The sequence below is a fragment of the Carassius carassius genome, chromosome 11, assembly GCF_963082965.1.
Source record: "Carassius carassius chromosome 11, fCarCar2.1, whole genome shotgun sequence".
Classification (NCBI taxonomy): Eukaryota; Metazoa; Chordata; class Actinopteri; order Cypriniformes; family Cyprinidae; genus Carassius; species Carassius carassius.
Window position 1 is genome coordinate 19281028 of NC_081765.1, and position 26054 is coordinate 19307081.

A 26054-nucleotide genomic window follows, 5' to 3' on the forward strand; every position below is an offset into this window, starting at 1 on the left:
ATACTGTAATAAATGTATTGTTCATTCATATTAACATTAACTAATAGAACCTTATTGTAAAGTGTTACCAAAAAATAATCTATAATTGTATTTATTTATATATATATATATATATATATATATATATATATATATATATTGCTCATATATATATATATTTATTTATTTATTTATTTATTTGTAAAAACAAATACAACCAGGATCTTATTTAAAGTGATGACATCAAACTGAAACAAATATATAAAAATAAAATGCAATACAAATACAACACCCTCATTTTTTTAACTTAATAATACAGAAAATTGTGTGATGATTTAACTAAATAAACATTTAATTTCAAAATAAGAAAGACTTCAGATATAGAACATGCACCCCTTGGAACTCTCCTTTAGTTATGATTCAAATGAATCAGTTGTTTTGAACTGAACCATTAAGAACTGCCTGAACGAATGAACTAATTTACTTAAATTAATCTCCTCTCCACTCTCTGTTAATGATTGGGTCTACAATGAGAAAATTAACAAAAACTGGATTTTACTCAATCCAATTAAATGTCCAACCAAAAACAACACTAATGATATGGAAAAGAGAAGGAGACAAGACTGACCTGTTCAGTACACTCACCGTTGAGATAGGGCGTCTCACAGAGCACTAGGAAGTCCACTATTGGATAGTCCATCTCTAACACTGTGATGGCTTTGCCATGCATGATGGTTAGGGTGGGTCTACGTCCTGCCTTATCGTACGAAAGACCCCCGGAGAAGACAACAAATGCTTCACTACTGGAAGATGGAAAATTAAAAAAGAGTGTTAATGGAAAACCATAGTTGTCTGTCTGATATTTTTTCTTTATCATGACAAGAAGCAAAAGCTTTGGTCTTATTTGAAAGTTAGTTTTATACCACACAAAACAAACGTACTCGGTTACTAAACGTAACCTCGTTTAGTAAAAACATCTGATGTCAAACTGACAAAGTCTCTATGGCAGGAGTAATTCTTAAAAGAGTAAAGAACTGCCAGTTGGTGTGTGTGTGTGTGTGTGTGTGTGTGTGTGTGTGTGTGTGTGTGCTCTCTAGAAGAGCTAACGAGTACTGCGTCTTAGCTAAGACGCTACGGGAAAAGTCTCTTTTCACGAAATACTGAAGCAAAAAATTATCCTTAATTTTGTATTTTTGTAAAGCGCATTTGCAGCAGTACACAGCCATAGGCGAGACGGCTTCGCGCCCTTCTTGCCACTTCCCGCCGAACGGGTGTGGCCCAACCTATAAAAGGAGCTCGAAAAGGCTGACTCACCTGATTTATTTCATCGCCGAAGCGAACCAGAGTGAATCGTACGCACGGCAGAGAACGCAGTACTCGTTCGCTCTTCTAGAGAGAACCGAGGTTACGCTTAGTAACCGAGTACGTTCTCTTACGAGAGCTCTCTCGTACTGCGTCTTAGCTAAGACGCTACGGGAACCCGATGTAAAACGCCGTGCGCGCAGGGATCACACACCGATAAACCTGAAGCAACGCCCAGGATTTACAGAGCACAGTCACCTGAGGGACTCACAGAGAGTCCGGGACAGAAAAGGGGGAAAGCCCTCCGTCCCATATCTAGCAGCATCCGTAGATGCGGCAATATGACATCACACAGCCGAGGCAAGGCCTGACCAATGTGGCAATGCGGGTCTTACGCAATACTGCCCATATAACAGTCGGCAGCGCATAGCACTCATGAATTCAGAATTCCCCTCAGGGCCCTGATTCTTCTATGCCGACAGCAGCCTTGCTTGCAAGGCGGGAACCTCCAGGTTATAGAACCTGATAAATGTAGACGGCGAGGCCCAACCCGCCGCCATACATATATCCTGCAAGGAGATCCCAGTAGACCACGCCCACGACGAGGCGACGCCTCTTGTGGAGTGTGCTCTGACGCCCAACGGGCACTGAAGGCCCCTGGAAGCGTAAGCTAACGCTATGGCGTCAACTATCCATCTGGATAGAGTCTGTCTCGAAACAGCCATTCCTTTGGAACGTCCACCGAACGAGACAAATAGCTGCTCCGTCTGCCGAAAGGCAGCAGAGCGAGACACATAAGCTCTTAAAACCCTGACAGGGCAAAGAAGACTCGAGTCTCCATCCTCCCCTGACACCGGCAGGGCGGACAGGGCAATAACCTGAGCCCGAAACGGTGTGTTGAGGGATTTCGGCACATAACCGTGCCTAGGTTTGAGTATGACCCTTGAGTCATTGGGCCCAAACTCCAAGCACGACTGGCTCACCGAGAGCGCGTGCAAATCACCCACACGCTTCACAGAAGCGAGAGCCAACAAGAATACTGTCTTGAACGACAGATGCTGAAGGCTAACCGATTGGATAGGCTCAAAAGGGGGACCCTTCAAGGCCTCCAAAACCGCCGCGAGGTCCCACATAGGGACTGACGGAGGTCTGGGAGGATTCAGCCTCCTAGCTCCTCTGAGGAACCGGATGACTAAATCGTTCCTTCCTATTGACTGACTGGACGCCGTTTCAGAAAAAGCCGCGATGGCCGCCACATAAACTTTGAGCGTGGATGGGGCTCTGCCCTTATCCAACAGCTCCTGTAGGAAGGAGAGGACCTCCGTCACCTCACAACTAAGGGGTGAATAACCTCGAGCTGTGCACCAGCTGGAGAACACCGACCACTTCGAGGCATACAGACGTTGTGTCGACGGAGCTCTAGCCTGAGTGATGGTATTTAGCACTCCCACTGCGAGATCAGCGGGTAACCGTTGAGTGCCCATTCATGGAGGGACCACAACTCCGGTTGAGGGTGCCAAATCGAGCCCCTGGCCTGCGAGAGGAGATCTCTCCTCAACGGTACCGGCCATGGGGCGACATCTGCTAATTGCATCAAATCTGGGAACCATGGTTGGTTCTTCCAAAGAGGTGCCACAAGCAGTATTGAACATCTCGTTTCTCTCACCCGTTCTATCACCTGCGGAAGGAGGGAGACGGGAGGGAACGCATAAAGCGGGCAGCACGGCCATTTCCGTGACAGCGCGCTTTCGTTCTTGGAAAACAATGCGGGGCAGTGAGCGTTTTCGTGGGACGCAAAGAGGTCCACCTCCGCCATGCCAAATCTCTCCCACAACAGCCGAACTGTTTGCGGGTGTAGAGACCATTCGCCCGTAGGGACATTGCCTCTGGACAGCCTGTCTGGACCCAGATTCTGCAGTCCAGGCACATGCACTGCTCTCAGCGAGCGCACGTTGCGTTGAGCCCAAATCAGGAGGCGTTCCGTCAGCCTGTACAGGTTTCGGGACCCGAGACCGCCCTGGCGATTTATGTAGGACACCACGGACATGTTGTCCGAACGGACTACGACGTGGTGATCCTTGATATGGGGACAAAAGCGCGTCAGCGCGTTCTCCACTGCCAGCATTTCCAGGCAGTTGATATGATGGAGCTTTTCCCGTTCTGACCATAGGCCAAAGGACGGTCTGCCTTCGAGCAGCGCTCCCCATCCCAAAGTGGAGGCGTCTGTCGACACCATTTTCACACTCGTGGAAGTCCCCAGGCTTACACCTGATCGGTACCAGCCGTTCGCTGTCCAAGGTGCTAGAGCCGCAACACAGCTCTGATCGACCTTGAAATGCAGCCGGCCAGACGCCCACGCTCTGCGCGGCACCCGAGCCTTCAGCCAGAACTGCAGGGGGCGCATGCGGAGCAGCCCCAGCCGCAGAACCGGAGATGCTGAGGCCATGAGACCCAGCATCTTTTGACAGTGTTTGAGCGACACAGTCGCGCCGCAGCGGAAAGAACTCGCTGCGCGCTGAATGCCCATCGTGCGCTGTGGTGACAGTCGTGCCGTCATGGAACACGAGTTCAGAACTATACCCAGAAACAGGATCGTCTGACTGGGGTTCAGCGAACTCTTCGCCCAATTGACACTGAGGCCGAGCTTCTCGAGGTGATCGAGTAAAACGGCCCTGTGGTCCACGAGCTCCACTCGTGATTGGGCCAGAACCAGCCAGTCGTCCAAATAATTCAGCACTCGTATGCCTCTGAGTCTGAGAGGAGCGAGCGCTGCATCCATGCACCTCGTAAACGTACGAGGAGCTACGGACAAGCCGAATGGCAGGACTGCAAACTGGTATGCCTGGCCCTCGAAGGCGAATCTCAAAAACCGCCTGTGGTTTGACCCTATCTGTATTTGAAAATACGCGTCCTTCAGATCTATTGACATGAACCAGTCCCCTGCGCGAATCTGCGCGAGGAGCTTCCTGGTCGTGAGCATTTTGAAACTGCGTTTCATCAATGCCTTGTTCAGCTGTCTTAGATCCAGTATGGGCCTGAGACCCCCGTCTCTCTTGGGCACCAGAAAGTATCTGCTGTACAGCCCCCCCTCGCTTTGAGCTTGAGACACAGGCTCTACAGCCCCTTTGCTCAACAGTTTTGATATTTCGGCCCGAAGTATGTGTGCTACTTCTGTTTTGACCGTAGTTTCGACGCGCGCTGAGAAGCGCGGTGGGCGTCGAGAAAACTGTAGCGAGTAGCCTCTCTTTATAATGCCTAGCACCCAATCCGAAACCCCTGGAAGCGCTGACCATGCATCTGCATGAATGGCTAAGGGCTGGATGTGACACGCGCTCTGTTGACTGGGCAACGGCGGCGCTCGAGTGTGCTGCGCATCTGAGGCGGGGAGCGCGCTGATCACAGCGGGCAGATCGCTCATCCTCGACCCCGTTCCGGCGCTTAACCGACTGGATGGAGGCTGAGCGGGTCCCGTGGGACTCAATACATCTGCGAGTAACCGTGGGCTGCATGTGTGCACTTTTACCACTTCCAACTCGCCGTCTGCCTGTGCAGAATGTACGTGCACGGGCCTCGTTTTTACAGAAGCCTCGCGCCGTAAGTGACATAGTGTATGTGGGCACTGGGAAGTGGGCACGTTTACTATGCGGCGCGCTCGACCGATCTGTGTCGATCTTATGTGCGCTAGCCCTGTGTGCAGGGCTGTGCTTACATGCGGGGATGGGCACTGGGTAGTGGGCATCGTCACTGCATTTAAAGCACCATCGGCCGTGGCCGGACGAGCGTGCACGGGTTTCGTTTTTACAGAAACCACATGACGCGTGTGACATAGTAATTGTGGGTACTGAGGGGTGGGCACGTTTACTATGTAGTGTGCGCGACCGACTTGAGTCGACATTATGAGCGCAGGCCCTGTGTGTAGGGCTGTGCTTACATGTGGAGATGGGCACTGAGGAGTGGGCATCGTCACAACATTTATAGCACCATCGGCCGTGGCCGGAACACCAGAAAAAACACTGTTTTTGTGAAACATCTGGGTAGCCGTGATAACGGCTTTTGTGTGCAGGCAAGCGGGCACTCGTGCAGGCTTGCACATTGCAGCAGACACTGAGGCAGTCGCAACTCTTGGAACTGCAACAGCGGCGCGCTTGGGTGAGAGCTCGGCCGCAGCGGAACTCGAACACCGGCGCTTTCCCAGCAGTGCTAGGATGCTTTCGGGGCTTCTGGCTTCACCGCAATCCTCTGCCGCGGCTCCCGCGGCGCGGGGCGACGGCTCGAAGAGCGAGAACGGGGTCCCAAGCTGCGTTGCTGACGCTGTCGTGATGGCGCAGCAGGAGGCGGTGGGCGTGACTGAGAGCTCTGTGGGGCCGGTCTAGAGCGGCTAGCTGCAGAACTGGAGCGCTTCGGCAAGAAGTGCTTGAACGCCTGTGAAGCTTTCTAGTCCTCGGCGAATCTCTCCACAAACTCGTTGACGGAAGATCCAAAGAGGCCGGCAGGAGTTAGCGGAGCGTCAAGAAACGCAGCGCGCTCAGACTCCTTGATGTCAGAAAGCGTCAGCCACAAATGCCTCTCAGCCACCGTAGCGGAAGCCATAACCCGTCCCATGGCCTGTGCAGCGGACTTAGTAGCGCGGAGGGAGAGATCCGAAGCACTCCTCAGATCCGCGAGACAGATCGCTTCAGGTCCCATCTCATCCAGCTTGCGGAGAAGATCGCCCTGGAAAATCTGTAGCGTCGCCATGGTGTGTAACGCAGACGCAGCCTGCCCAGCAGCAGAGAATATCCGTGCGAGCAGCGATGACGTCATGCGGCAGGCTTTGGATGGCAACGCCGCCTTAGTCCGCCGTCCAGCAGAGGGCGGGCAAAGGTGCGCTGCTATAGCCTGTTCCACCGGCGGAAGTGACAGGTAGCCTCTGTTCTTAGCACCGTCCAGTGTGGAGAATGCTGACGAAACAGATGAGCGGATTCTCGCCGAGAATGGAGCGTCCCAAGCCTTCGCCACTTCTTCGTGAAGCTCAGGAAGAAAAGGGGCGTGTTTTGAGCTTGAGGAAGAGCGCTCATCCGGAAGATAGCTACTATCCAGCCAGGAACGTGAAGGGGGCGCTGGTGCAGACCACTCGAGGCCGAGGCTCGCCGCGGCCAACGAGAGTACACGCATCAGCTCCTTATCGATATCCCCCCGTCTGCTGGGCCTCTGAGCAGCGGGCGCGAGATCCACGGAGCTCGCCCAATCCTCACTGCCCGAAGCAAGCAGAGAGCACGTGTCTTCTTCCTCCGACGCGGGCCTGAGATCCACTTCCTCCGATGACGCGTCGGCAAGCAGCGGACGCTGAGCATCGGGAAGCGATGCAGGGGAGACCGGCGAAGCGGAGGGAACCGGCGAGCTCGGCCGAGCTGGAGGCGGTTCTGGTAGGCGCTGCGAGCGGCGCTTCTTACGGCGCTGCGGCGCAGCGGATGATGCAGGCTTCGAGAAGGATGCCAGGCGAGTCCTCAGAGTCACCATAGGCATCAACTCGCAATGAGGACATCCGCCATCAGCGAGCGCGAGCGCTGCATGGTCTTCACCCAGACAGGAGACGCAGATGACATGACGATCTCCTTCGCTGAGCGGGGTTCTGCACGAGCCGCACGAAGGCATCTTTAAAAAGACGCAGCTCTTTTGTGAATGTGCGTCGCAGGGCGAACACACACACAGAATTTCACAGAACAAGGATTATAAAGGATATGGGCGCCGGATAGCGCAGCAGGAACGGCAGTGGAAGGCGGCGGTGCCAGCGGCTTCAGGATGGCTCGTCCTGCTGATATGCTCTTCCAGACGGCGCTTGCTTCCTCGTGATCCAGCGATGCGAGAGCTTCGCTGAAGAGATGAAAAATCAGGTGAGTCAGCCTTTTCGAGCTCCTTTTATAGGTTGGGCCACACCCGTTTCGGCGGGAAGTGGCAAGAAGGGCGCGAAGCGCCCTTATTGGTCTGATGTTGCATCAGCCTGCGCTCGATAGGCTGTGCAGTTGCCGCAGAACAAGCCAATGAGCGAGCGAGCCGTCTCGCCTATGGCTGTGTACTGCTGCAAATGCGCTTTACAAAAATACAAAATTAAGGATAATTTTTTGCTTCAGTATTTCGTGAAAAGAGACTTTTCCCGTAGCGTCTTAGCTAAGACGCAGTACGAGAGAGCTCTCGTAAGAGAACTCGCTTTGACGTTAAATGTCCCTTCAATAAATTGATACTATAGGAATGCACAGTTTTGAATATTGCCTTTCATGCAAAGTTTAATGTAGCTGTTAATGTAAATGATCTGCAAAGTTGTAAAACTGAAAGTGCACAATAAATAAAGATATTGTCACCCAAAAGAAAGAATCGTCTCTGAACAGCCGAAATGAGTTGTTGGTAATACAAATCCCACTTCCGTGACGGCTACTCATCATGGGGTAACATATTTGCATAATGCCTGTCTATTTTCTATGTTGGCCGGACGTAAATAACTTGACTCACTGTGTTGTTTGTGTGGTTAACATCATGTTGTGTCCTATGCCGTGAAAGTAATTTTTTTTGTTTTATTTTCACATCCAAAAGATGAGGCTGCAAAGAATCAGGGGCTAAAATTATTTTTATTCCACTGTACCACAGCAGTACAACTCCAATCTTTTTTTATTATTTTACTGATGACTGCTTCTCCATTCTCGGGGGTGTTCAATGCAGGAAACACAAAATGATTGCTCTTGAAAAATGGCTCAGTACCCTGTTTATTTGGACCGGCTGGTTCCACTGAACTATAACCTGTAAGCATGATAAATAATAGATGTTTATATTTTCTATTGAGCATTCAAAATATGGATCTATGGCGTATCATTTCCAACACTCACTGTATGTGGTAAACCAATCACAACTGACTGGACAATCTGACCAATCAGAGCAGTAGGCTCATGGTAAGGAAGGCTTAGAGAGACAAGATCTTAGAACTGGTTCAAACGAATTGTTTGAGAATCACTGGAAAATAAGATGATATTAAATGCATAAGAGACAAAAAAAAAAAATTAATGAATAAAAAAAAATGATTTTTGACCTGGAATGATCCGATTCGTGAACAGATGATTCTTTTAAGTCAATCTTTTAAAATAATCATTTGTTTTGTTGAACGAAACCAGTGTGGAAACTAATGGTTCACAAACTGGATAGATCAGAGGTGCAGGGCTCGTAAAATCGTTAGCTCAATGTCCCAGGGCTATTGTGTTTTCCAGTCGGGCTCCAAATATATCACCGCCCTGCCCGACAGGCTATCTTGAATATTGATGTAAAATTCCTAACCTGATTCGTGTTGTTCACTCTCTTGAAGGGGTGAAACAGATCATAGTTTATCATTTGCACTTGTTTCTAAATCTTGCCGATTCAAGCATTTTAAACTATTCGCGCGTGCTCGGAGCTTGCGCGCACTCGTTTAAAGCACATGCTGAGAGCAGCGTTTCAGACAATGCGCGTACACAGAACTGATTCGTCTTTCGCGTATCGTAACTTCTAAATGAACACATACACACAAAATTATCTCAAATTAATTGTCTCTGCAAGTATTCTCGTAAACATGTTTTAAGTGAACGTATACAGTGGCCTGCTGCTCAGAGAAATTTGCTGTACCGGATAAATTCTCTCTCTCTCTCTCTCTCTCTCTCTCTCTCTCTCTCTCTCTCTCTCTCTCTCTCTCTCTCTCTCTCTCTCTCTCTCTGTAAATTAGACGACGTGAAAGGGAGCGTGTTTCAAGATACACAATAGAGTAGACCAAACTAAACAGGGAGGGAGGGCAAAACACACTCCTTGAAAAGAGATGTAATATTATGATTTCCGTCATTAAATTTTTTTTTAGATGTATATATAAAAAAATAGAAAATTATATATATATATTTTAAAAGTCCGGGTGCTCCTGATGGCAAGTCCACCCTGCTTTAAAGTCTTCCTCACAACCCTGAACTACTCACTATGCAAATAGGACAAAAAAGGGAAAACAATATTACAGGAAAGCTAATCTAAAATATCATTAAAACACGTGACCACTTATTTGAACACAGCATGGGGAAAAAAGGATAAAGCAATCAAAGATGGAAGTTTCTTCAAATGATGTTTTGCTGCTCATCTCCCAATGAAAATAGGCTTCATAAAAACAGACAGTAAACTTTAATTGTTTTGTTACCAGATAAAACAGCAGTAATGGTTCTCGAGTGGAACTTGGACACATCTCTCGCAAGCAAATAGGAGGATTAAATAAAGTAAAAACACTCAAGACTGCCTGATTTCCCAAAACTGAACAGCTGTTTATACCCATGTTTGAGATTTTTGTGCGTTCTCTTACCTGTTTCTGGAGGTCTTGTATTCGACTTTGAGAATGGGTTTACATGACTCTTTTCTTCCATCTCTCTGAGTTTTTCCTGAAAAAAACAAAAAACAAAAACAAAGATAAAATGGCGAGTTCTCACTTTTTCACTTGAACCTTTCTTACATTAATGTCCAGAACTTTCTGATTAAGAAACCACTTTTCCCAGTGTGAGTGTGTTCATCTTTATATAACCACTGAGACTAGGACCCCAAACATAGCGGCAAAGATTGAGAGTGAATCACATATTCCTGTCAAATCAAACTTACCCACACACTGAATCATCCTCCATAATGAACACACCTGGTGAGGGGGTGTGTTTGCCGACTACGTCAGAGTCAGATTTCACTAATAGATGGTGAGTCATGGCTGAAGGGGCCTTTAACTGTGTGTGTGGGTTTACTTAGCTATACTCTGGGGTCAAATTTAGCTCCCGAAGTTAGTTAAGACTGACAAAATCTCCCTTTTGGGACATTTGAAGATGTATTTGAGTAAAATGATTCATAAATAAAGGAAATATAAATATATTGTACTGTAATTATTATTAATGTGAAAAAATGATATACTTTATGGGTGTACCCACCATGAGGGAAGGTGACTTGAAAAGGTTTGGCTGTGTTTCTCAGGTTCCACATGCTCAGACTGCCATCAGAATGACTGCACATGAACTGCCGCCCCTCATGATGCCAACTTGCTGAGTGAATAGCCTGACAGAGAGACACCAGAAGAGAAGCGATCAGGACTGCATCAGTAAACATTTTAAATGATGGCCAGATCATAAAACAGTTCATTTGTTTCCTAATGTTAATTTATTCTGCCATTTTTGTGGCTTAAAAATTAGGATATAGGAAATAAGGAAGACAAGAGAACAAACGGGACCCTTCTATTGCAAGCTGGATTCGAACTGGCATGGGCACCATAGCTCAATGTGTCAGACAGCTTTGATTAGGTTAAAGATTAAATATTGCTGTGTTCAATACATTTCAAAATTGGTAATAATAAAAAGATGTTTCTGGAACACCAAATGGTGTTGGTAGTGGTAGTGGTAATGGCTGCTGAAAAATCAGCTTTACCATCAAAGGAATAAATTACATTTTAAAATATATTAAACAAGTTATTTACAATTAATGTAAATTGAAATAAATTATCACACTGTTGCTATATTACAGTAGTTTTGATAAAATCAACTTTGGTGAATCTATAAGAACAATAAATAAATAAATAAGCAAGGGGAAAGAAGACAGAGAAAAAGAAATTCAGAGATGCTGTCACATGTGTGCATCATCAATTTGGCTCCGGAAATGAGAGAAATCAGAGAACTGAAGACATGACTAATAGTTCCTGCTTGTGAAAGACTCTCTCTCTCTCTCTTTCTCTCTCTCTCAAACCTTCATCCATCTAAGAGTCAATAATCCGATATCAGTAATTACTCCACCATCAAAGCACCCTGCTTTCCACTCATCTACTCACTAATGTCACAGTAAATAATAAGTGAAATGATATCAGCATCAGATTTATTTGATATTTGTTAGTAGCGTGTATGAAAGCGGTTTAAAGTGTTTGATGCTGATGTTCTATATTATTCAGAACAGCACACCATGAAATTTGAATTGAATCTAAAGGTGGTTAGTCAAACATGATGGTTGTTCTGTGTTCAGTATATTTGTAGGAATTAATGTGAGGGAAAGGGTTTTATACCTTTCCAAATCTATTCCTATTTCCTTCAACATTAACAAACACATCCATTTGTGTTGTGCTTCTAATTCCATCCTGTCTTTTTGCTCCCAGTTTCTCTCTTCTTTCTTCTCTCTCTCACTCAAAATTCTTTCTATTAAAAGTATATATTTTTTATGTATTAATTTTTTTCCTCCATAAACTTGTGCATACCGGACGGGCATCTAAAGTAGCAATTAACATATCCCTAGACATTTCCATTTAGCCAGTCTGATAAAACGCTTGCCAAGGGACTGTGGCTCTGTACAGGCAGCGCTGACAGTTGATCAGAGGGCACAGTCAACGAACTGAAACCCACAGTAAAGGGTTGGAAGGAGAAAATGGCGAGTTTTTGGAAAGTTTTGTGAGCCAAGGGTTGTGCTGTGATTGAAACATGTTTTGGAAGGATAAATGCGAGCAGCTGGCTGCAGGAGGCAGTTCCAGTTTCAGAAGAAAGATAAAGTTGTGTGCCAAGCAGTGATTATGCTAAACACATCCACATGGCACAAGGAGGGAAATTAAATCAGAAAAGTGACTTGTGCTCAGTGTTGTTGTAAATCAGTAACAGTGTGGGGAAAAAAATTAGCAGACGAGCCAAGTGTTTCATACCAAAAGCAAAAAAAAAATATAAAAAAACAAAAACAACAACATGACAGACAATTTTCCAAAAGTAAATACACATGACATTTCTCACTAGTGTGGCAATAACAGCACTGTTTGGAGACGCTGCTGCAGAACACTGTTGAGGAACACACAGGTAGCTTAATTTACATAAGCTCTTTCTTTCTCTTTCTCTGTGTGTCTTTGTCTCTCTCCCTCTCTTTCTAATAACTTCATTAATAATTGCATTAGAATTTTATCAACAGCTCAAGCCTCCATTACCAGCTTTAAAATGACGTTTTGGAACTAGCAAAACTAGTAAAAGTGGCTTTGGATGAAATGCGGAAGAAATAATAAAAATAATTAAAGTACAAAAACTTTAAATATATCATCTGATCAATGTCTTGAGGTGTGGGAACCATAGTATAAGCAGAATAATTGACTCCAGGCCGTTAAATTATTCGAAAAATAATGCACACCTCTGCTTCACGTCATGGCCACATCACCACCTCGGGTGTGCATCATTTTTTTTTTTTATAATTCAACAGCCCATCGTCAAATATTCCTTACATAATATATATACAGTATATTTATGTATGTATATTCTTTTAAACTTATTTTCTATTCATCAAAGAATCCTAAAACAACATTTATCCAGTTTCCACAAAAATATTGGTTGCACTTTATTTTACAGTACGTGTACTTACATACTTATAGTGTACTTACAGTGTATTTATCTAAGAAAGTTCTGGTAATACAAGGCAACTACTTGGGGTAGGGTTAGGTTTAGGGGTAGGTTCAGGGTTAGTACCTAGTTATTACATACTTATTGTAATTACTATAATAAGTACATAGTATGTACATGAGGAACAGGACTGTAAAATAAAGTGCTACCAAAATATTAATCACCACATCTGTTTTCAACATTGATAATAATAAGGAAACATATATATATATATATATATATATATATATATATATATATATATATATATATATATATATATATATATATATATAGTGCCCCCAAACTGTTGAAAATGGTCTATGTATTATAATATATATATATATATATATAGCTTTTTGCAAAATATATATTTCACCTTTGTAAGGAAGTGTAAATGACAAACACTTAAGACTCACCTCGTCATAGTATATCCTGAAGTCAGCTCTTTTGGCCCTCAGGTCCCACATTACTATTGTGCCACTCTCAAAACCTATCAGCAACTGAGGAACACACACACACACACACAGAAGAGGGAGAGAGAAAGAGAGAGAGAGAGAGTTACGGGAGTCTATAAATCCCAACAGAATGGCAATAAATAGTGGAAACAGGGGTAAGAGTGTGTGTTACAAAAAGTCAAGAGCCTTTTGGCTGTTTTGGTTAAGAACAAAACAGACACTCCGGTGATTGGGCACATTTATTATTTAACTGTATATGATGGAGCAAGCACTGATCAAAACAGACCCATGCTCCATCCTGGGAATCTTCTCTCTGTCACAGATGCACTGGCTTCCTTTCAGATCATGTGTGTGGATTTGAACTGATCTGGCCACACACTTGAGGAAGTTGAGTTGGAATTTGAATTGGAATGAAAGGAAAATAAATTTACAAAATTGCAATTTCATCACATTTTTTTATTTCTTCCTTTAATTCAAATTCAAATTAAATTGACATTGGACTGTCTCTACCTTTTATATTTGTCTCTGCCAAAGGATATTTTCTGTTCGGCCTTCTTTTCCAAACCATTATTGGTCCCTTTAAACATGCTGTGACTACAACAGCATGTAACCACAGCAATCCCGCCTGATTCTTTTCTTGGAAGATGACCTCACGGTACACTACAAAATGTCTTTTGTATTTTTTTTATTGGGCTGAACTATTCCTTTAAATGAATGTGAATTTGTGTGTTTGGGAGAGTGAGAGCAATATTTTTAGTATGCATCCTCGATACAAGATGTTAACACCAGTAGTCGGGGTGAACATCAGGTCACATAACAAGTGTATGTGTGTGTATCCTGATTGTTAATGAATCAGAACTGTGCCAATGCATGCAAACTACCTTTTATAATGAACTCCAGCAGTCACACTAGGGACTATTTATTTATTTATTTTATTCATAGCGGTAAAGTCTTTGTGCTCACTAGTTTTCAGTTTACTAAAATGTTTTGAGCTCTTGATCTTAGTGAAAAATTTGAAAAAGGAGAAATGCATTCCTCACCTTTCCCTCATCTTTTGGACTGTCACTAAGATGAACAACGGGACCTGGATGTGTCTTTGTTGATCTGGGGATGAGAGAAAAAGAAAAATTCCTTCAAAAGATAACAGGATGATGGAAATGACACATTCTCTTTGCTTGCAGGTTATTCTGTAGTTCATGTCTATTAGCTTTGAGCTCATCTAACATATTCATAAAAGCTGACAAAATAATCTTTCAACAAATACACACGTATAAAAGGTCCTTCTCTTTGTGGTTTAGCAATGTGTCTTAAGCTAACTTCTATTGGCTAATTCTAAAATTGATGAGCTTCTTTGGATTTGCGGAACACAGACTTCCTGTTTCAACAGGAAATACATTAAGGCTGAAACATTATGTCCATCACATCATTTTATGGGGGAATAAAAATACTGAAGTCAATGCACGAATGAACATGTCTCTGGTTTTCTTTTCAGCAGCATTTCAAAGGCAAAGAGTGACAGGTCGGAAAATGTGCTCTGACAGCCTCCAGTGAAATGAAAGTTTATTTTACTTCAGAATATTAATTCATGGATTTCCGCTACACCATGGTCTGCAGCATCTTCACACAGACAAAACTCACTAGAAAACTGTGACATAATGTACCTCTGTAAAGAAATACAATTTAAATTCACGCCTCACACACTTTAATGTTCTCTGAATGGAACATGTACGCTCCATTCGAACTGGAATCATGGAGGAATATCCTGTGAAGTCCACATCGCAGTACACTCATGGTCGAATTGAACAAACATCTGAAGTGATAAGAGATACATACAAAATATGCAGAGTGGGGGGGTCGCGAGGACTGGAATTGAGAACGATTGTTCTAAAAAAACACACCAAGAGGACAACTTTCATTTTTATGTAAGATGTGACATTTTCCTAAATACGAATTAAACTTAAAACTATAAGTGTAGAACAAAAGTTGCTCATCTATTTTCACCTTGCACACATCATTTGCTTTATAGGCCTACTAGAAATTCTGTCATTGTCTACTCACCCTCACTTAAAAAATTCATGTTTCAAACATATATTGAATTTAAGACACACACACATATATATATATATATATATATGTATTTTCTCGCCTAGGGCACCAAGTGTATATATATATGATGCCCCTGTATACACATAAACAGATACACACATATCTGTCTGTCTCTGCTACTGTAAATGTTATTTGACTACACGTTACAGAGATGCTTGGCCAACAAAAAACAAAATATCCCATATATATATATATATAATTCTAGCACCACAGCATATATTATATGGCTGGCTTCCCCATGAGAAACACAGTCATCACATGACCCCCGCTGAAAGCATAGGATACTTTTGTCAACTCATCACACTTGTATCAATGCTGCTGAGGCTGCAAAAGATTCAGTTGCCTTGAGCAAAATAAGGTAACAAGAGGACAAGTGCACAAGCTAGTATGTGACCTAAATTGTATGCCCGCTGCACTCTTGTAATGTAAACTCATACCAAAGAGGTCTATAAAACTTTGCATTCCCATTCCCATGGCAGTTCCGATTATTATTAACTGTTCAAAAAGAAAGGATATCAGAATAGACAGCTACTTTTAAATGGCCATCAAAGGAGAAAGAAGCCCCCCCCCCCACACACACACGATGTGGCTAGAAGAACCACACTAACCAGCTAAATTATGAACTCTTTGCTCATACACAAGAATCAAAATCAAAAAAATTTTTACTATGATTCTTTATATTAAAATTAAGCAACGAAGAGGTATTCAGCAAATAAAGTCATGGTCAGTGCTGATATCTAACGGAGCCCCGCACATGACATGCAGGAAAAAAATTTGGCTAAATCGTGTGCACGATTTACTAATTCGTTCCCTCGATTTCCTAAATCGTGAGCACGATTTATTTATTTTTTCTTGCATGTCATGTGCGGGGCTCCGTAGATATCAAATGAGGTATATATAAGGTGCATACAGCACATCTATTCTACCAGGCAGTTTTTCTGTTCTGTTTAATCATATCAGCTCACAGCCACAGAACAAATACCTTCTCAAACACCTCATTCAATTCAGTAGTCCTTCAGCTGAAGTCCCTTTGTCTACTGCTTGTTTCTCACACAGGCTTGCTTCGATCCACACCAGTTCTCATAATCGACTGACCTTCAACTCCACCAGACCACGGCATGTCCATCATAATAACTCTATTTCTGCAATGGCTCTTTTCTCGACTCTGGGATTAATCAGTGGTTTTTATTTATTTGTTTAATTATTTATTTATTTATTTATTGTAAAGCATCTTCCTAATTCTTCATTTTATACGATTTAGAGCTCTGTAAAAATGACTATTATTGCATTCATTATACATATATAATAATCATATAATTTCTCTCAAAAAAAAAAAAATGGATTAGAAATTTAATCTTGATTAGTGTGACATACTGGCATTTCCTGCGGATCGGTTATCAAAGATTAATCAAAGATTATTAATAGTCTTTCTTATTCTGTCCCATGTATGATATGTTGCTGTCTTTATTACTGTGCTATACATTTAAAAGAAACATCTTTTTTCTTTATATGAATTTTCCATCATACAAAGAGATGAGAGTTACATCCTTACAGTAAATGAAAACATTACAGGAATTTATTTTGTATTGCAATTATAGAATATTTACACAGATACACCTTACAGTAAGTTTGACTGTAAAATATATTTTTACAACAGGACCCAAAGGCTGCCCCCAACAGGAGGAAGAGAAAAAATATTTTCAGATGCGCAGGAAAATGCTATTGTTGACATGGTTGTTGTCAACCATGCAATAAAACTGCGGGAGATTCAAGATGGAATGCTGGCTGATAATGATATGTTTGAAAACGGTGCAGAGGAAGGAATGTTATAGGTCAAAGGGCCACTGTGGAGGTTCCAGGCCAAAGGGGGGGAAATATCACCATGTGTGCTGCAATGGCCAATGATGGTTTGCTTCTCAACACAGCACTCATTGGCTCATACAACACAGAAAGGCTTATAGCTTTCCTAAAACAGCTCTATGCTCAGCTAGTGCCAGCAGAACAGGGGGAGCCAGTAAGAACCCCCCAAGTTTTTGTCATAGTTTGCGATAACGTTGCTTTTCATCCCTCTGCAGTTGCCACAGATTGGTTTGCAGTACATCGCAGATTTATGGTTTTGTACCTGCCTGCAGATTCACCCTTCTTCAACCCAACAGAGAAGTTTTTCTCTGCCTGGAGGTGTAAAGTGTTTGATCACCACCCACATGACTAAATGTCTCTTTTGGAAGTCATGCAGGTGCATGGCAAGAGAGAACATTAGATGTGATATTGATGAAAACCTGTGGCCTGATGCTAGAGAGATTCAGGATTAGCCCCTCAATTATTTGTTCGAATTACAGTATGTACTTTTAGTTTCTACCTTTTTTCTCATTACTGTAATTCCGAAAATTATCACAGAGTATTGAAGCAAACTGCTAATCTTCATTTACCTTAAAGAAACGTTATGTTCTAAAAATGTAAATAAATCATGTGAAAGAATGTCACTCTTTTCTTTGAAGAAAATATGACTTTGTATGAAGTCACTGAAATAGTTCAAACTGTAAAGATGAAAAGTGATTATTTTCTATATTGGTGTTTGATGCGAGTGTTTTTCCTCTCAGTGTGTTCTGAGTGACAGTGTGTGTTATCTGTGATGGTTGTGTGTAGTGTTTGGCTGCACTGAGCCTGTTTTGAGCCATGTGTTAAGAGTTGTGTTGCTTGGAATGAGTTTTGCAGGTGATGTGAACTGTTTAGCTCAGGTCACTGTTGGCAGACTGTAGTTAGAATTTTGCACATGGAGCTCCAGTTGTGCTCACTGTCATTTAGCAATCGAAAAAAACTGTAATGCATATACTTGTTTTTACATTGATGTATTTTATAATGAGAAATGTGTACATTTTACCAGATTTTAGACTTATTCACTTTTATTTGTAAATAAAATATTTAACTATATTTTATAAAATTATTGTGCACCTGTGATTTTTCTAGAATCCAGAGTATCTTTTGCTGCTGAATTATCTACTAACCTAGTTTATAATAGTATTTTTGTCATAGATTATGATATATTTTTTCATTTGTTAATTTTCATTAAAATTAAGTTGTTTATATGTAGTAGGTTGTGTTAAACACACAAAAGAGTGATGATCAGGTCAACACAGAAGCATAGAAATTCTACATTGGTAAAAAAAACAAAACACTGTGCTGGTATCGGATTGGATCGGTATCAGCAGATACTCAGAATGTTGGGTATCGGATTGGATCGGTTCTGAAAAAAATATGACTTTGGAAGTGAAGTTACCACATCTACAGTATCAGCAGGGCCTAAAGAGCCTTTGCAACCAGTTAACCTAGACTCATTGTGAAGATGTGACTCCTTCACCAAAATCAAGCAGTTTTGATTCATCCAGTGAAAGAAAAGGGCAACCTTTTGGAGAGTGTTTTGACCTCTTGCAGGTTCAAGAAATTATGTAAAAGAGTGATTATATTATTGAAAGACAAAGGCAGAAAGGATATAGGACAGATATGTCATCCCTAAAGGAGTCTCTGTCTTGCTGGGCTTCAAATCTAATTTCAGTCTGATGGAACGTCCAGCACAGTGTTGATTCTCTTCTCAGTTTTTTTTCAGCTCACCCTATGAGGCCTGTTGGTGTGATCTAACTAACAGACTGAAAGTCATTGTGAGAGTGCCATAATACACTCCTCTTCCTATCTTAATTTCTGTCTAAGAACACACAGCAGGGCTTTAAACTTTCCAATCAATTATATCTTTGTATAATGGGTTTTCTTTTCTTTCGACTTCCCCTCTTTCCACTGATTATTTCTTCCACTTCCTTCTGAAAATGCTATTAAAATTATTATGAATTTGGGACAGTTTTGACTTGAAAATGTGCAAATGGTCTACCTCAAACACAGACTATTAATTTACTGCATCAACTATTAATGTATTAACTTTTCAATCAATTTCATCTTTGTATAATAGACATTTTGTTTTAAATTTCCTTCTTTTCACAGACTACTTCTTCCAAATCCTTTTCAAAACGCTATTGAATTTGTTCTTTAAATGATTATGGGATGTTTTAAATTGAAAATGTTCACATTTTCTATCTCAGACCAACAGACTATTCAAAACTGTTAATAAATGAACTATTAATTTATTAACTTTTCTCCCCAATCAAATATATCTTTGTATAATAGGATATTTTTTTCTTCTTTTCTTTCTTTCCACTGACTATTTCATTCCATCCTTTTCAAAATCAGTAACACAACTTTTCTTTACCTGTCTAGCTTTCTGAGCAAACGGACAAACAGTGTGTAAGACACTGTCTGGCTCTGTGTGTGTGTGTGTGTGTGTGTGTGTGTGTGTGTGTGTGTGTGTGTGTGTGTGTGTGTGTGTGTGTAAACTAAGCCAAAGCCTGACAGTAAAAGAACCCAGGATAAGTGTGAGAGAGTGTGTGTGCGTGTGTGTGTGTGTTGCTTATCAGCTGAAAAAGCAAGACAAGCCTCATTCAGGATAACAGCCTTGAATATTACTGTGAAGAACCGGAAATTGGTTGGCTGCAATTTGGTCAGTGTGATTTGAAAAGCTTAAGAGTACCACAGGGTATTTTCTGCTGGATAGTGGTGTTTGTACAGCTTTTTTTGCTATAAAAACAAGATTTGTGCTCTGATCTATCTATCTATCTATCTATCTATCTATCTATCTATCTATCTATCTATCTATCCAGTAACACATTTTTTTAAATCAGTGTAGCTTCATTGGGCTTGACAAACCTAGTTATCATTAGAATGCAAGGAAATTCTGTGAAATAAAAACCATTAAAAATCCTTAATAGGCTTGAGGGGCACTGACATGCTCCTGTAATATCCCGAAAACCATTAGAAGTTATGTAAAAAAATAAAATAAAAAAAAAACATCAGCCTTGTAGAAAAAGATTTGAACATCATAACAGACAATCCACATTTTAAAACGTGCAGCATGACCTAAAACATGAAATTCCTCCATGGCATTTCCAAAGATGTTGAAAGTCTAAAACAGATTACTTGGAATTGTAGGCGTGACATACTGCTGCAAGGCAGATCCGTGGTGTACTGATTATGTTTAGGATCAGGGTTCCCAGCATGATCAGCAAGCTCTTCAGATATCTTGAAAACAGGCACAGAGGTTTAAGATTAACTATGTGCAGAATCGAGACAAGCGCATGAAGCTGCACATTTTGAAGGTTGTCCCACAAAAATAAAAGACTTGTTAGATATCTTGCTCCATATGACTCTGAAAGGTTCTGGTAAAAAGAAAAAAAAAACAGATCTGATGGAGTGAGATTTGCAGGCTGAAGGCAGCTGATTTCAGTGTAGTACAGTGTGGAATTGTTGAATGCTGTAAGGTTAAAGGATCTCAGTTAATCCCTCACACCCTGTTGAATCCCTCTCTGGTTTTCATCAAGAGAAAGAAAAACAAATCTCTGGCTTCTCTTCTATACTTGTACTTGATTTCCATCAGAGGATGCCTACTGCCAGCGTACAGGGGCCATATATATATTTATTCTTATTTATTTATTGAAATGAGCTGCACTTTGTCTCTGCAAAGGAGAATTCCCTCAATACAACAAATGTGTGCATGCATTTATCTTCACCTATTCTCAGATACTGCTGAAAAAAAGCTGCTTTCTTGTTTAAAAACTGACAGATAGAACACATAAACATTGCCATGAAAGCAATGGCAGAAAGTGCCATGTATAAATAGAAGGGCAATCAAAATGCATTTCACAATCTAATACAATAATTATGATGTGTCATATGATATAAGAATTACTGTAATTCCTCTTATGTGCTGAGATATATTAAGAAACTAAACAATAATAACAATAAAAATCACTGAGTAAAGTACCAAATATCAAAATGTACCATGGTAATACCATGTTTTTTTTTTTTTTTTTCATGTACAGTAACATGGTAGCATCACAGTATACTATGAAGAGTATGTGGGTGCAGTAGAGCAGCTCAACATATTCTGTAATCAGTTCACTTCAACTCTCTGTTTTCAGTTTCCTACTCCTCTAGGTTGTGCATAGTGCAATAGTATGATGTTAATATTTCAAAAGCAGCTGGAAATTTGGAGTAGACTACACATGAGAGGAAAAGGAAATATGAATACAAAAAGCTAAAAATACTTTAATTAAAATAATATTTATCAAATTTCATCATTTCGACAAGATAAATTATTTATGAATATGAAGAGTTTGGTTCCAAAACGCGATAAACACCATTTAAAAAATAAATAAAATAAAATAGAGTTTCCACCAAAATCAGTATTGTATCTGCTATTAAAAAGTCCATTTTTAATTTTAAACAAAATGTGATATTTGCCGAGTTATTAGGTGATGTTTTCTCCCTTTTTTTCCAAACTGCGACAATCGCCAGTCTACCTTTTTTGCAGAATGTGATATATCCACTCAACCAATCACATCGCCCAATTCCACGCACTGTAAACAGCAACAACCAATCCGACACACCATTCCATGCACTCTGGACAGTAATGGTGGCGCTCTGAATACACACGACATCCTACTTTTCTTCATCTACTTTGTACTTTGTGATCAACAAACAAGGGCTGCACGATAAATCACATGTGATTGTCATACACATCTCGTCAGTAAAGCCGAGTCTGTTATTAATAGTACTGGTAAATCTCCATCACGTGCTTTCAGATATAAATTATTCAGATGCATTTAATAAACAGAGCCTTAGATCACTGACAAGCTATGCTATATCGTGTTCATTCGATGAATCACATTCGATTTTGAACGTGATATTGCGTAGCTTGTCAGTGTTAGTGTTTTTATTAATGCCATTTTTGTTTATACAGCTCATATCACTATAGTCAACTAAATGAATGTAACATGGCAAAGATGAATGCACTTTTGGAAGTTGAATGTAAGGGAAATATAATTTTGGAATTTCTGTGGTCTAATGTGATATTGTTGTTCATGTTAGTGTTCATGATGAAATTTTATTTCATTGCTGTAATTCATTTATAGCATTAACAAGATGACCCATTGAATTCATTTTGGAAGCAATGACTGATGAATGTATTTTTTTAATAAGATTAGTATTAGTACCAAGTTTAGAGGCTGTCATGTGTGGATCAACTTACTATGTTGAGTTTTTTCATCAGTTTCAATATGAAAAATAACTTTCACAGAAACTTTTCAGAAAAAAAGTATCATGGATTTATTGCATTTGGGGGGGGGGGATACCATTTTATAATAAATCTTTGAAAATCAAAACTTGGATTATATATATATATTTTTTTTAACGTTATTATAACCTAAAGAAGCTTTGTGATAGTTTTAAACAGAAAACAGTGGTTTTAATCTTGCCATATTTTTTGGTAAAGAAAACACATTTTTACACAAACCAATCAAAATGTATATATATATATATATATATATATATATATATATATATATATATATATATATATATATTTCTGACTACAAGTAGTAATAAAATACAAATAAATACAAATTTTTTTACAATAGTACATAACACGTCTAACAATATTACTGTTACAATTACTATTACAATATTACTGACACATCTATTGTGGAATATTAAATATTATAGTTATCTTGGAGCGAGAGAAAACACCAACGCTTTAAAAACACACACATGCGCACACACACACACACACACACACACACACACACACACACACACACACATTTATTTCTCCAGGCAAAAACAAGCAACACTGCTCCCCAGTCCCCTTCCACTCCGCTCCATGCACATACTTTGCATTATAGTATCATGTACAATCATATGAAATACAAAAAAAACAAATGAATATAGTAGATGATTATGGTAATTTTACCATACTAACAAAGCCTGTAAATCATATTCACCATATACCTCATTGATTACAGTTTTTTTTATTCGCTTTGGTACTATTTTCACAAATAAGGTGTACATTTTCAAAACTCTTAGTACAAAAATCCAAACTGATCACACTTGTAACACAGCTAGTCATTCTTTCAAAACCTGATCTCATGCTTTAATTCAGTTGCACATGTTTTCATTCCATATAATCATTGTTTCAAACACAAGATTATTGTAATATGTAATGAGAACATTTGGTTTAATCACCAAACACAACATTATGATCTTCTTTCAGTTTAGTACTTTTAACATTCAGTTCATCCAACAGCAAACAATACAAGATACTGGTTTCAAATCGGCCTTAGAAGTGCTGAAATTAATATGCTACAGTACTATAAAAGACAGATTACACAGTTTTCACATTAGGCAATACACTTATATACCAAAATATTTAATACATTACCCAACATTTACATAATCTATAATTTCCAAAATATCCATCCTATGTGTAATCAAGTGAAGGATCAATGAAGACATCCTCTACAATAATTCGGGCGAATTAGTTTTTATTTTTCAGATATAATTGTAACATAGGTATACTTTCTATAATGAAATTCAACTAAATGAGAAGAAAACATAACATTTAGTGCACACATTACATTAATTTGGATCAAGTCTGTCTTGAGCATTTGGTCATAGATTATCATCCACATCACAATGAATGTTATCATTGTTCAAACACCTTGGAAAAAAACCTTTTGGTGTGGCGAATCCATGCTTGACATTGGTCTACACTGATGTCATCACATGCATCATCCATGGCCTGAAGGAGGGTAGCACGCTCAAGGGGATGGCAATCATAGACCTTCCACCTCCATGCTGAAAAAAATTCCTCAATAGGGTTGAGGAAGGGAGAGTATGGAGGCAGGTAGAGGGTCATGAATCGGGGATGGGCCTGAAACCATGCTTGAACTACCTCTGCATGGTGGAACCTGACATTGTCCCACACAATTACATAGGTGACCCCTTCACCTTGCCAGGCTGGCTCAATTTCATTGAGAAACTCAATAAGATGTGCAGCATTATAGGAACCAAGTAATGGCCTACGTCCTACAACACCATCTTCAGAGATAGCTGCGCACATGAAGATGTTTCCGGTTCTGACTCCCTCTCTCTGATGACCAACCCTTTGACGGGCCCCATGCCCACCTCTTTGGCCTCTCTGTTGGGGTCCACCTCTCTGACGGATCCCTTGTCCACAAGCTCTTTCTATTCCTTGCTGTCTATCCTGCTCCATGTTGAAAGAAATTGCCAGTGTTTACACCCCCACTTTTATATAGTGACCAATTGTGGTTACCACTATGTAAAATCAATTAGCAATAACGAGTATTCATCATGTGTGGTTACACATAATTTATATGTTCGTACAAACACGTATTTTTATTTCTGTAGTTCTCAAAATCCATATACTGTATATTGCTGACAAACCAAATTAAAATCTATAGGTTTACCAAACGGTTCTGTGATTAACCATTAAGATCAGTTGGATTAAATAATAGACAAATGTATTAAACTGAACGAGAAGAGATGCAAATCAAAAGTTTGGTAGTAAGAGATTTATGAAAGGTGGTTACTGTGAATGAAACATTTATAAAGATGAAACACTTATTTTGTGTAGTGAAAAGGATACTTTGTGGTTTTGGTATTGTACTAACACAATCGAAAATATGCTGAAATGTTTGAAAAAAGTGCACTTTTGATGATCTGTTGTGATATTAGTACTATGAGTTGTGAAAATGTACACCTTGCTTGTGGAAATAGTACCAAAGCAAATAAAAAAAACTGTAAATAACCCAGAATAGTCCTTTTAACTGCAGCAACATGTACTAATTTACATTATTAAACCACTTCTGTGCAGAAGTATATAAACACTTCAATAAAAGCCAGAAAATGGTGCATTTACCATCAAGCACCTTTAAATAGCAATTCAGAATAATCAAACACTAGGATCAAGTTCTCTCATTTGAAAAATACAGATATACTAGCACACACTCAATGTGTCACTGAGCTACTTGAGGAGGTGAAGGGATTGTGGGTAAAGGACTTGTAGTGGCTTGCAAGTAGGCGAAAGGGGATCTACATGTCCTTCAGAAATGCATCAACGGTTACTCACTACTAATGTTAATGTCTGTCAGTTGGGATGCCACCAAGATCCTCTTGTGTAGGAGACTTGATTGACATGCACAAGCTATTTTTTTGTCAGATTATTAGTCATGGGAGTGAGGTGTTGGTGTTGACTTACACATTTATTCATGAAGAGTGCCATAGTTGTGTGCAAACCAATGGTTGTTTGTGTGTTTCAGTTTGTGTACATGTGTAACTGTAGACAGACAGACAAAATGGATCTTCTGGGGGTTGAAATGTTAAAATATGATACATTGTTTATACTTCAGCCAGGATGTGGTTTGCATTTGTTGTCTTTGTGGACTTTGTGACGTGTTTAATTTACACACATCAGATCAAAGTCTTTAGATCTATGGAGAGTCATTGTGACTCTTAAAATAAGAAATGAAAAAAATGTGTCTTGTCTTGATGCACTTCTGTGGTTCTTTGGAAAACATGTACTGGTGTTGCAAAGAACCTAGACTTTACTTTTCCATAGCAATGATACTTAGAAGCTGTACAATGATCTGAAAGACGTCTGATGTAGTGATGTACTGTAACATGGATATATATATATATATAATTTTTTTTTTTTTTCTAAAGAGGCTGCTATCTCAAGATGCAAGTTATTTTTAAAGCAATAGTTGACAAATTGAAAATTGAAAATAAAAAAGGCCTAATAAACCTGGCATTGCATAGTTTTGGCTCTTTGATTTATGCTAAATGCGTAAATGTAAAAAATAAATAAATAATAAAAACACATATGCACTTAAACATTAGAGCATGATATCAGCAACACTAA

The 26054-nt window shown here is 40.4% G+C and overlaps 1 protein-coding gene across 15 annotated transcripts in view; it reads right to left on the reverse strand.

Moving 5' to 3' along the window:
• Positions 1–26054, reverse strand: part of LOC132152952 (syntaxin-binding protein 5-like) — a 147070-nt gene that overhangs the window by 41019 nt on the left and 79997 nt on the right. For 9 of the 15 annotated variants that reach the window (XM_059561981.1, XM_059561977.1, XM_059561982.1 and 6 more), the window contains exons 6-10: positions 14170–14233; positions 13091–13174; positions 10218–10341; positions 9614–9689; positions 625–782 (exon numbers count right to left, since the gene is read on the reverse strand). In XM_059561981.1, coding sequence (XP_059417964.1) covers positions 625–782; positions 9614–9689; positions 10218–10341; positions 13091–13174; positions 14170–14233 — 506 coding nt within the window. The remainder of the gene's footprint in view (positions 1–624; positions 783–9613; positions 9690–10217; positions 10342–13090; positions 13175–14169; positions 14234–26054) is intronic. The other 6 variants (XM_059561974.1, XM_059561983.1, XM_059561978.1 and 3 more) reach the window with 1 other exon arrangement.